Source organism: Symsagittifera roscoffensis, chromosome 9, assembly GCF_963678635.1.
Source record: "Symsagittifera roscoffensis chromosome 9, txSymRosc1.1, whole genome shotgun sequence".
In the NCBI taxonomy this organism is placed as follows: domain Eukaryota; kingdom Metazoa; phylum Xenacoelomorpha; order Acoela; family Convolutidae; genus Symsagittifera; species Symsagittifera roscoffensis.
In genome coordinates, this window is record NC_087070.1 from 20868188 (window position 1) to 20880863 (window position 12676).

General features: G+C 35.3%; 2 protein-coding genes across 2 annotated transcripts in view; one reads left to right on the forward strand and one right to left on the reverse strand.

The window, feature by feature from the left end:
- Positions 1-1117: 1117 nt before the first annotated feature.
- LOC134854756 (tyrosine-protein phosphatase non-receptor type 13-like) lies at positions 1118-7197 on the reverse strand. The gene is made up of 6 exons (XM_063871114.1): positions 6532-7197; positions 5251-6120; positions 4649-4836; positions 3576-3769; positions 1604-2165; positions 1118-1300 (listed from the first exon to the last, which is right to left on the reverse strand). The coding sequence occupies exons 1-6, from the start codon at positions 7031-7033 to the stop codon at positions 1253-1255; spliced, it is 2364 nt and encodes a 787-aa protein (XP_063727184.1). The 5' UTR covers positions 7034-7197; the 3' UTR covers positions 1118-1252.
- Positions 7198-7372: 175 nt separating this feature from the next.
- LOC134854447 (uncharacterized) overlaps positions 7373-12676 on the forward strand; it is a 48406-nt gene continuing 43102 nt past the window's right edge. Inside the window, exon 1 of the mRNA XM_063870701.1 lies at positions 7373-7561. Within this exon, the coding sequence (XP_063726771.1) occupies positions 7532-7561 (30 nt within the window). The 5' untranslated portion in view covers positions 7373-7531. The remainder of the gene's footprint in view (positions 7562-12676) is intronic.

Consider the following 12676-nt stretch of genomic DNA (forward strand, 5'->3'; position numbering starts at 1 on the left):
CAGTTGGTCCTGGCCTAACTGAAATGGAAGCGTTCACCCGTAACCATATCCTCTTAGGTAAGCATTCTGTCAGTTTTCTGTCGCTAACACTTGATGAAAAGTTCGAATTCCGAGAACGCGCTACGTAAGAGCACAAGCTAACGCAAATGCTTTTTGGTAGCGTTGGCTAAAGGAGTAAGCCGCTTCCTCGAACAAACGTTCTAAGTGGCATACTGATTCAGGCCGTGATTTACGGAATGGTGATCTCGTTTGGATCATCGATCCCAGCATCCCTCTAGGACACTCACTCCCTTTCAGGTCGAGTTTTTGCGTTGAACTACGGCAACGATAACATCGCTCGTTCGGCAACCGTTAGGACCATATGGGGCCAATAAGTAAAGCGCCTAGATAAAGTCACCTGAAACAGAAGCAAAGAGGAGAGCATTTGGAAATGTTAGATACACAGAATGAACGCGCCCGTCCCCTTTTGAGTTCTGATTTCAAAACTTACTAAAGGTTCCGCATTCGACAGCCTTTTTTCTAATTAATCCATATTGTTCTCAAAAGAGAGTAAGTTTAAACTATAAAAGGCAGTAAATTAGTAACTTAAGAACGTATCAGCGGCAAAAAAGGGAATGTAAAGGCAGTCAAATAAACCGACAATGGTCGTGCGACTTGCTACCGACCGAAGATACAAACCGACCTTGATTGACAGGTTTTCTTCTGTTAAAAACCGTGTTTGTACAAAGTGTGAACTTGTTCACAAGGTTAACATCGGTGCTGGTTAAAATTGTCAAGTTAACTAAACAGTCTTTCCAATTTTTTTCCTTTTTGAGCCGATTAAAAGTCGAAAATTTGTCGAACTTGTTTGCATAAATTTATATCCAAAATTCAATTTTGGTCGACCGTTGTACTCCAGCACACTTAAATAATCGTATTGTCACCCATAGTTCCATTTTTGACTATTTCAAGTCAAAAATTTCAAAAACGGCATTTATTTTGCAACACTGTTTTTGAAAATTGAAATGTCACAGTACTGCAAAATTCAATTTTTCATAAACATTTTTTCTGGAGAAAAAAGTGACGTATTTCAATTATAATTATTCAAACAATTAGATGAGAAGTTCTGACTTAACTGAACAGTTTTAATGATATGTAAATTTTGATGAGAGTTAATCGATTTTTTTGTTCATTTCTTCCCATTCTTCGTGCTGTTTGGTTTCTGTCGACGGCCAATTTATCCAACAGTATCAGGGCCAAAGTTCAGTATTCTTTAAAAGCCATTCACAGAAGGGTTACTCTGCGTAGTTTCATTCTGGTTCTAAAAACAAACCTTGAGTTTGTACAGTTTAGTTTTAAAAGTTCGCCTATAATCAATGGAGGAAGGGAGACGTGCCCTTTCTTTTTTCTCAAAAGTTTAAATTTCAGCTTCATTAGCATCCAATGGGCTCAAAAGTTTTTACGACATCAATTTTATGCATACCGATTTTAGAAAAAAAATCTGTTTTAAAAATCATCAGTGCCTCAGTGCCTGCCTGCAAAGCTGATGACGCATTGGTTTTTTACACAATCTAATTTGTTTCATTCTGAAGTGTTTTTTTTTCTGCGAAAAATAAAAATAGACCTTTGCATAATTGGGGTTACTTGAGTTCCTCGGCAAATTTTCTTCCATATTTGAGTATGATTGCTTGGACTTTTCTTCATTGTTCATTAAACTTTGACCATTAGCATCGTTGAATTTATAATGCGTGGAGCAAAGTTGAAGCAAGTATTTTCCTTTTTTGATCGAGTCTGTCGCAAACTCCAAAACAGGATAATCTACGCTGTAAGTTTCAATAAGTAAACTTGTTTTAGATAAAGATACGCTTTTAATATGGGACCACTCGACAGTGTATGCGAGCTCTCGGAACAATTCATCGTTGTCGTCAAGTCGCCAGCAATCAACGCCAACAGTCGAGATTCCCAAAACCACTTGGAAGATTTCCGATCCTTGTATCTCGACAACTTTGTGAAAATGTCGACCATAGTCTAGTATTCTACAGCATTGCATGATCATTCGGCCTTCGGCTTCGGTTTTGGTCAGACCCAAGTTGGCCTCGTGTAAGGTTATGAGAGCCGACTCGACTTTGTCCGACCCGAGGTAGGAGAGTACGCTCTGGGCCACGTAATTTTCAGGCTTGAAGTATCTGAAAAACTAGCATTCTTTTCAAAGGATTCTTGCAATCTACTGAAAAAGTATCACTCAAATCGTGATTTTTTTTTCATATGCGTGTCTTTCAACCAAAACAATTATTTCAAGAAACCATAAATATAAATGTAAGAAAACATAAATATGAAACACCTTTCGTCGTGATATCTGATTTTGCGTTCCGAAACATATATACAATCAAGTTTTTAGGGTTGGTTTGAGTCAGATCAACTAATCTCGTGCGAGGTTATGGTTTCAAGATCACACAGTCCGGAAGAAATTCTGGTATTTCCAGACTAGCGCAACCAAAATTGAGCAGCTTCAGACCGTAATTCCAGTGTTTTCAGACTTTGCACACCGAGGAACTGTAACAGCGACCTGCGCGACCGAAGGAACTTAACCGCAACCTGTCGAGCCATAGGAAAACTAACCGTGACCGACGCGACCGGCGTGTCCAAATGAACTTACAGCTTGACCAAGATTTGGGGTTTATGTATCGATCATCTCGACACAGGCTGAATAAGTTTTCTTTTCGGCTCAAGCCATCTATCTTTCGACTATAAATGTTTTATACTTCTTTCGACTATAAATGAGGTAAAATGTTTTGACTGAGGTCAACTGAGCAATTTTTCAACCATAAAACAATTAATACGAGGCCAACTTATGTATTTAATGAATTGCAAGCGGAGACCGTAACCGGTTGAAAAACTAATTGGCACGGAGTCCGAAAAACGTCTATTTCTAATTGATCTTATTGCTGTTTTGAATCCGGGAAATTCATAACCAAAACACTTATTGCTCCAAAATTAGTCACATTTGCGGAATCCAGAACAACTAGCTACACTCGCTCGTTGGGGAATTCGCGACACAAATAGTGTACCGACAATTTTTAGGTTTCACGGTATTTTTGTACAAAAATTTTGTGAGTGGAATCTACTTAAATTTAACATATTTAAAGACATGAGTTTCGGTAATTTACTGATACCAAACAGTCTGGTCTCAAAACAGTTCAGATGACTTGGAAACCCTAAATCCAAGTTCAATTCCCCCAAACTCTTAACGCGACTAATTTTTTTACCATGTTGCGATTAAGTTTTCGATCAAGTCATGACCTATTTTTCGACTCTGTCGTGACTAATTTTTTGACCCTGCAGCGACTGTTTTTTCGAATTGGCGCGAATAATTTTTCTATCAGTATTACAGTACTTCGGGACTTTGTCAGCAATTTAAAGCCCTTTCCAGGCTACGGATTTTTTTGTTGCTGAGGGAACATTGGCCAACTAAGTCGAAAAAAAAAGTCGCGGGCCACGACCCGGGCTATCCATTCAAAGTTCACTTTTGTTATTCTTCTTGAAAAATATGACAATTTATATTTCAATATTTGTGATAAATAAATTCTTCTTTTTACCTGCCACTTTCAGTCATGTTTTTGCCTGAGTGGTCTCCAAACTCTGCTTGGAGGGCGAGTGATGCGAGGATTAGAGAGAGTTCCTCGGAACAATCGTACTTATCCTCCAGAAGATCCCTTCTCAACTGCAGATAGAACAGATGTCTGGTTAAGGGGTCCAGAAGATTTCGAATGTCTGGAGCGTAAAATTTCACCTGGAAAAAGAAAGAGACATCTGGTGTAACGTTGCATGCATAAATCTAAAATTGTAGCCCAGCTCTGAGTTTTACACTAACAGGTAGGAATCTAAAGTTTTCTTGAGACAGCGATGGGTACTCAAAAACTTCAGAATAAGTTTATAAGACCTTTTTATTGCCAGAGCTCTTTGAAAATACTAAAGATTTCGAATGTCTGGAGCGTAAAATTTCACCTGGAAAAAGAAAGAGACATCTGGTGTAACGTTGCATGCATAAATCTAAAATTGTAGCCCAGCTCTGAGTTTTACACTAACAGGTAGGAATCTAAAGTTTTCTTGAGACAGCGATGGGTACTCAAAAACTTCAGAATAGGTTTATAAGACCTTTTTATTGCCAAAGCTCTTTGAAAATACTAAAAATACCCCAGTTTCCTATAAAAAATGCGTTCCCGGCAAATTTTTTTTTTAGAAAACGAGGCAAAATTTCAAAAATATTGGTCAATTTTGGTAAAAAGTTTTTGACCAGAAAATCATCGCGTTTTTTCGGCGCACTCTCCCCTTAAATATAATTTACATTGAGCTTCTTTAACTTTTTGGTATGGTTGAACTTCAAATTATTTTATCAATATTCATTACTATTGCTTGCAAAGAAATGCAGCTCAACTTCCGAAAATCAAATATAATAAACTTTAACTTTCCCGAAAAAATAATTGGAAAAATTGGGTTCGATAACAGTTAAAATTACAACAGGATCTAGTATTTTTTTGAGGAGGGAATATTGTCGATCTTCTAAAAGTTATAGCGCTATAGGCAACCTTTCTGGAAATAAAACACGCCAAAACCTGCCATGTATTTAGAATAAACTGATTAGATTCGTTTTGACAGTTTTGTTACTCACTTGCAAGTTTAAGCTAAATGTTGTTGTTATCCCTTGTCGCCACATATCCGGTGCCACCTCACTCAATTGTTCCGGGAACTCCAGGAAAAAGTACTCGCCCTGGCTAAAGTGTGTCAGTCCGAAAAACGCATGCTCCAATAGCTTCAGATGATCAACGACAGCGTCAAAAATATCCTGAACAGTGTTGTCTACATAATATATTATTCTGCATAATTTCTATACTTTTACATAACTTTTTTCTATTCGATTTTAAAGTTTTTGGCTCAAAAATCTATTCAGTGATAGATGCAGATTCATATTTTTGCGTTCAGAGAAATTGTTTTTCAAAAAATGACACTTTTTGAAATTTATAGGGAAATCATGATCATTCATGGCAAAATGGTTCACTTCAAAATTAAATCGGGCTGAATTATGTTTTTTGCAATCGGTCTGAGTCATTATTAATTCGAGGGGGAGGAGCGGTGATGCAGCAGCTTGGATTCGAAACCAGGCGATTTAAAATATAGGTTAATATCATGGATTTTTGGACCGTGATTTAAAAATACGATAAATTTAAATGTATAGGAACTTAAATAATAATATAAGAAGTCAAATATGACAACAGCATTCCTGTATCGATGATTTCAGAGTACAAGCCACGACCAATTGCCGACCATTGCTCAGTTCAATCACAACATTTCGCTTTGAACCAGCACCACTATCATTCTCAAGGTCAAAGAAGTCGCTTTCAAATGGAATGCTGATAGTTTCAGGTGTTTGTGAGCTCCAGTATACGAATTCGGGACCTTTCATGTGTGTAGTAGGCACGGAATCATCATTTGAAGATTTGCTATTAGAGCTTTCGACTTGTTTTTGATCAGCTTTTGGGAGAGGACTATTCGTTTGCGTGATGTGTTCTCCCGCCGCTTGGTGTAACAAAACTTCATTTCTTTCGGAAACATCGTCGAAGTCTTCGGTAGACGTATGTTTGTCATTGAAAGATGGCTCTATTTTTGGTGCAAAATTGTCATTTTTCAGAGAGTTGCCTGTATTTTTCTTTTGGTTTGCAACATTTTCACGGTCGCTCGGTGCTATAATCTGTCCAGCAAAGCTGTTATTTTTGTTCGTCAGGTCAAGTTTTGCATTATGGTTTTGGGCTGCGATATCTCTTGTCGGAAAGTTTTCCACTTCTGGAAAATTTCTAGCTGCTGTTAATTGTTTAGTTGGAAGTGAAGAGATGCCCAAATAAGGTAATTGTGATAGGTTTGCATCATGCACTTGTTTATCAGATGAATTAAGGTTAGTTGTTTTCTGGTGAACTTGACCTTGTTGGTAAATTGTGCGGAATGCTGATGGATGTTGGTTATCGCATTGGGTCGGGTTTTGTTTCAGTACTTCAGGAATATATTGTGATTTTTGTTGTTTAGGGTGATTTGTTGGATCTCCGAACACGTATTGAGCCAGTTTTCCAATCACCATTTCTGGAGAGGACCCTAAAAGGATTCTTTGAGTGAATTGATGAAAAAACTGATACTTTTAACACTGAGTATCTGAAATTCTTTAAAACAAGTTATGCATTTTGAATCATTTTAGTGGCAAAACTCAGTTTTTGAAACCGAAACTTGTTTTTGAATATTTCTCATAAACTTATCATACAATTCTCATAAATGAGAATTTTTTTTTCATACAATTTAATACAATTCCATACGTACAAAAAATTGTATGAAAACTCTATGATAAGCATAAATGGAAACTGTATGATAGGTATTTTCTCCATAAGCCAAAAAGTTATTTTTTGTTCGTAAATTTATTTTCTGACAAATTTATTTTCTGACAAATTACTCAAAGCACCAAAGTTTAGACGGTCTTGCATTTACAAAAACAATTCTAGTTGAGTTTCTCACCATTTAAAGCAACCTGGTCAACCGCAATGTCCAAAATGTCTTCAAAACTTGCTCGAACTACCGGGACATTTTGAATCATTTTAGCCAATAGATTCCTTAGCTTAGGCGTTAACTCTTTTTGATGTCTCATTTCTTGGAAAGTCAGAGCCCAAAAAACAACAGCTCCAAGCGAGAACACATGCGCGGCTTCTATGTGTTTAAGCATAGCCAGAGTTTGACCTTGTAACACTTCGGGCGCCAAAAAATGGGAAGCTGCGTAAGAAGATCTTTTAGAATAATCTGAAAACTCGATCGTGCCAGTAAGCTCAAAATTTAGGGTATCAGGCGTGATAATGAAGGAAAGTCGGTGGCCGTTAAGAGCTAATCCGTTTATAAGAATATCTCTAAGGGTTTTAACTCCTTGATAAAGAATAATCCAGGCTTCCGAATCAGAAATTGGGCTCAATCGAACATCGCAGATGTCTGAAATAGACGCGCGTAGATTTTTAGAACTTCTTTGCATAGTCACTTATTTATTTTTATTTTACTTGGAAGCTATATTTATTAATTATGACTATATCTGTATATAAAAGCTGATTCAAGAAACTTGAAAGCGTAGGAAAAATGAAACTAGTTGGAAAGTGGATTTTTTGCATAGAAAAAACGCTTTCAATATAAAAGTTTCAGTCAAACTAAATGGTATTAGCTGGAAATTAAATGTGTCGTTTTTTGCATAACATTTTTTTTATATAAAACTGTACATTGATTCTTTAAGGACTGCGACATGTTTTTTCTCTTTTTTTATCAACGGAGTTTCCGCTTTTAGAGCGAACGGAAAACTGTTTTTAGTCATCATTTTATTTCAAGCTATCTTTAATTTTTCCTTGAGCATTTTCTCAATTTAAACTTTATATTCACTTGCTTTGCCTCAACCGAATCTGTTTTACAGCAAAACTCCAACGCTAGCAAAACTAATCGTCGCAGCCCGGGTTGAGTTCATATTGAAAATTGGCGATTAAAAATGAACGAAAAAAAACAACGATGGACATTGGTGAGTTATCAATGCTCATTTCCCACCAGCAGATTTTAAATGAAATTTATTGCTAATTTGGCTAATTTTTAGCGATGAAAAAGCATTCATTACACAACCTATCAAAATGAGCAAAAAACAAGTACCTATCTGTTCTTGAACAGTCAACCATCTGCTCTGGAGATATATATGCTGCCTATGCGCCACGAAGCTTTGTTTTCTAACAAATTATACAGTTTATTAATAATTCACATTCTCATTTAATTTTCTTAAAATTTTATCTGATTTTCTTTGGAATCATTTACTCAAACAGCTTCAAATATCGCAGTTTTAGCTGTGTAAAAAAATTGATTTGTACATAAATCAGCGCAGGAAAAGAGCGATCACTGGGATACTTAAGAAAAACGCTAATTAACGGTGGGATTTCAACCAGGGAGAGCATATGTATTTTAAAGCAAACTGATTTGGTAAGGCACAGCGGGTGTAGGATTCAATTTGGAATTTTCCACTGAACTAAAAATTCTTGAATAAAATGTCTTTCGAGTTTTTTCTTCTACAATTGCGACCAACTGTCGCTTGCGACCAATTTTCGCCTTGGACCCATTGTCGCTTGCGTTGAATTATCTCCATTCCATTTGAACACACGGTACCAAAATTTTATTCCTATTTAGAAAAGAAATCTCAAAAAAATTGTGGTATAACTGGACTTGAGTCCGACTTTCATTTGTAGAAGCCTGATTGTGCTTGAAGAAAAAAACACGAAATCTCTTCTTCAAAAGAGTTTTCAACAACGCGATTGAAACACTCGGTTGCCAATCAGGTTTAAATCAAGAAAAAACAGAGCAAAACAACGTAAATGAAGGCTTTTTCAGATCAGGCTTAGCTAAAGTACAAACACGGTGTGGCAGGTTGCGTGGTTTTCAGATTATTAGAGATTTTCGGAAAAATTGTAATCAATTATAATTATTAAATTATCAAAAAAAAATTATCATTATAATGGATTATAAATCGTTTAAACATCTTAAATTGGCGCTTATAATTAATTATAATTTTGCTAAAAGTACGATTATAATTATAATATAATCGATTATTTTCTCTTTTTACCGAGTGCGGGTCCGACCATTTGAAAAATGGGGAGGGAGGAACTTTGAATTCGGGTGTGTTTCAGGTTCTTTTCTTTTGTTTTTGTTTTTCTCGCAAAACTATGTACCGCAAATTATCATTGGAATGGGTCAAGTGACACATCATATTAAAGTCCTGTCAATCAGGGGCGGATCTGGGGTTTTCTCGAGGGGGATTTTTGAGTTATGTATCAACCAAATTGAGTTTTCAAGCTGTTTTTGGGCAGTTTTTGGGAAATTTTAACTTAGAAAAAACGCTGTTTTTGGCGCACGCTCCCTCTCGAAATTAGTGTATATTGGTGCCGAGGCGCCCTAAGAAAATTTTCAGGGTCGGTCAGCCAAAAATAGATTTCTTAAAAAGTACTAAAAGGTGACCCTTTGGGTCGGCAGGGGTCGAATCCCTGAAAATTGAGAAAGTCGAAAGAGAGGATAAGCCATGAAACTTTAGTAATAATGTTTTTTGAATTTTTAAGGCTTTTTTGGAATAAAAAAAACTTCAAAAACCATTATTGCAAAAAGAAATGAGAAATATTTTTAATTTTTTTCGAATTCATTTTTGACGAAAAACCGTTTTCCGAATTGCTTATTTTAGATTGACTGACAAAATACCTAACTTTCATGTTTTTTTTAGATCCTTTCATCACACCACGCGAAAAAAAAACAACACTAATTTGAAAAAAAAAATATGAAAAAAAAATTTCATGTATTTTCATTAGAATATGGTTAGAACAATTTGTACTATTTGCACAGAATTTGGCTATCCTTGTTGCAGTTTGAAACCTTTCAGTGACTAAAATCAGTTTTTAAAACGCGAACTTGACCTTGATTTTTTATGAATGTACATTCTTTGTATGCAAACGCTTTTTTATCAAAAGAAAACTCATTGAAAAGCTTTGCAAAATCATTTAGAATTGAGCTTCTTAGCATTTAAAGCATTTTCGTCAACCGCAATGCCCAAAATATCTTCAAAAATTGCTCAAACTACCGGGACATTTTGAATCATTTTGGCCAATAAATTCCTTAGCTTAGTTGATAGTTCTTTTTGGTGTCTCTTTTCTTGGAAAATCAGAGCCCAAAAATCTACAACTTCACGCGAGAACAGATGCATGGCTTCTATGTGTTAAAGTATAGCCGGATTTTGACTTTGTAACACACTTCGGGCGCCAAAAAAAACGAAGCTGCGTAAGAAGATCCTCTAGATTAATCTGAAAACTCGATCGTGCCAGTAAGCTCAAAATTAAGGGTATCAGGCGTAATTATGAAGGAAGGTCGGTGGCCGTTACGAGCTAATCCGTTTGTAAGAATATCTCTAAGGATTTTAACTCCTTAGTAAAGAGTAATTGAGGCTTCCGAATCAGAAATTGGGCTCAATCGAACATCGCAGATGTCAGAAATAGACGCGCGTACATTTTTAGAAAATCTTTGCATAACCGCATGTATTTATTTTAAAATCATTTTCAAACTATATTAATATAATATGTCTACATCAATATTAAAAAATCTCATCAAGGAAGTTTGAAGGTATTTTGGAAAGTATTTTTTTTTTGCAAAGAAAAAGTGTTTTTAATATAAGAGCTTGAGGCAAACAATACGGTTTAAACTGGAAACTAAACGTGTAATTTTCTGCATTTTTTTAAACTTTTTATAAATTATACGAATTGATACTTTGAGGACTGTGACATGTTTTTTTTCTTTTCTTTTACAATGGATTTTGAAAAGAACAGAAAACTGTTTCAGCCATATCATTTTGTTTCACTTCAGCTTAAATTTTTTATTGAGCATTTTTTCAATGTAAAATTGATATACAATTGCTTTGCCTGTTGAATCTGTTTGAAAGCAAAATTACTAAACTTTTTTACTCCGATCACTCTCCCGAATTAATGAAAAAGAACACTGACTCAGATACGTTTTCTTCACCAAAATACGGTACTTCAATGTACACTTATAATAATATAATAATATATTGTTTTCGAACCAATGATTTGGCATCAGATAAAACAGTAACATAAGAGTAACAAAACTAGTCTGTCTAGCGATGCCTCGAAAAGCAGATCAGTTGTTTTCATTTTCAGCACATTTTTTCGGTTTTTTTTTTAAATGAAGCGCGGCATGGTGATAAAACTTCATCAGCACCAATAGAATTTTCTAAATGTAATCAAAATTTTTCTATCAATCTTTCTATCAGTTTTTTTGGTACTTTTTTTACTTTGGTTGAGCCATTTTTTGTTTGTTTGAATCTTCACGCGACAATTGGTTGCAGGTGATAATTGGGAGCAATTCACAGATCAACTAAATGTCACAGAGCAATAATATATAATTCAAAACAAAATTATTTAGCAATCAAACGGCAGTGCCTTAGCGGGTGTGGGATTTAACATGGCACAAAACAAAATGTCATGAGAGTTTTTGCTTTTACAATTGCGACAAATTCTCGCTTCCGACCAATTGTCGCTTTCAACAAATTATCGCCATACCGTTGAACGCATGGTATCAAAGTGTTTTTTTTTAAAGAAAACGGCAAAAATCACAAAAAAAAATTGTTATTTGACTGGGGTCAAGTCCGGGTTTCTTTTTATGAAACCTGAGAGAAAAAGTTCAAAGTTCTCCTCCTTGGTAGTACTTTTAACAAAAGGATTGATTCACTCGATTGCCTTTTAAGTTCGAATCATGAAAAAAGAAAGAAAAACAACGTAGATGAAGACTTTTTTTCTGATCATTTTCAGATAGGTATAAAACACGGCGTGCCAGGTTGATTGATTTTTATGTTTAAGCTGATCATCCCAGATTCGCAGTAAAACAGCAAAATGAAAAAATAAGAATGTTCCTACAAGTTTGTAGAAAAGGCACAACTTTTTGCTCTTTAAACTAATCTAGAGCAAGGGCGGATAAAGTTGAGCTCCCGTACCTTGTAAATGTTCTAATTCAGATCTGAAATAATCTTTTTAGATCTAAATTTCAGATCTGAAAAAAGTTTTGAAATGTTAAGATAATGCTTGGATACTTCAGGAATGGGTTATTTCAGATCTAATTTCAGATCTGATATTTAGTTTTTCTTGATTATTTCAGATCTGAAAAACCAATGATTTTGAAACAATTTTTGCTAATTTTGATACTTTTGTTTTTGATAGCTTCTGCTAGCTACTAACAGGTACTCAGAAAAGTCTCCAATTGGAAACTGCCAATTATGTTTCCCAAGCATGAGATAAACATAAGTAGCATAACATTTGAAACGCATAAGTAGCGCAAGAAAGTCAAAAAATTTATAGGTCTTCTAATTTTTTCTCACAATTGAACAAGAAATTTAGTTTTAAAAAAATTTGTGAAATTATTCGGAACTTTTTTTTACCGCTAATTCACTTAAACAAAATTGTGTATTGCAGAAACATCACAAACTAAAAACTCAATTGTTTTGACAACGGGTTTCTCAGATCTAATTTCAGATCTGAAAATTTATTTTTCAAAGCTATTTCAGATCTAAAATTTTCTACTTGAGATCCATTTTTCAAATCTGAAAATTTCAATTTCTTATCCAGATTTGAAATACAAAGTTTCAGATCTTGCACAGAAAATCATGATTTACTCTAGAGTAGATTTAAAAAGGTGCACAGTTAAAAAGATTGTGACTAGTAAGGAGTGACGGCTTAGTTCTAATTACACTGAATCAGGTTGGCTGTAAAAACTGAGAAGAAAGTTACTTTAGACAACGCTAAAATACCACAAAAAATATGTTGTTATAATTGAATGTGTGTATATTATGGCCGTTGCTATATGGTCGATCGCGGTTACCTTGGATACAACCAAAATATCATCGATGAACGCATGCGCCTGCGGATATTCCGCAAGGATAAAAGTCATAGGAGGAAATCGCCCATCGATAATTGGAAGAGACTTGATGCCTCAGCTCGGACTACAGTTGGTGCAACAATCACCATTAGGGGACCAGATAATGTCCATCGATGAAGTGGATTCGGAACCATCGGTGCCAGAGGGGGATTTGTACTCGTGGCAAACCTAT

Bases quoted from the DNA above. Each gene is read 5' to 3' on its own strand.
- LOC134854756 (XM_063871114.1), bottom strand. From the start codon at position 7,033: ATGCAAAGAAGTTCTAAAAATCTACGCGCGTCTATTTCAGACATCTGC. The intron at 2,166-3,575 runs GTAAAAAGAAGA...CTAGTTTTTCAG, and splicing joins AACATGACTGAAAGTGGCAG to ATACTTCAAGCCTGAAAATT. The intron at 1,301-1,603 runs GTCTATTTTTAT...GTTTGTTTTTAG, and splicing joins GTAACCCCAATTATGCAAAG to AACCAGAATGAAACTACGCA.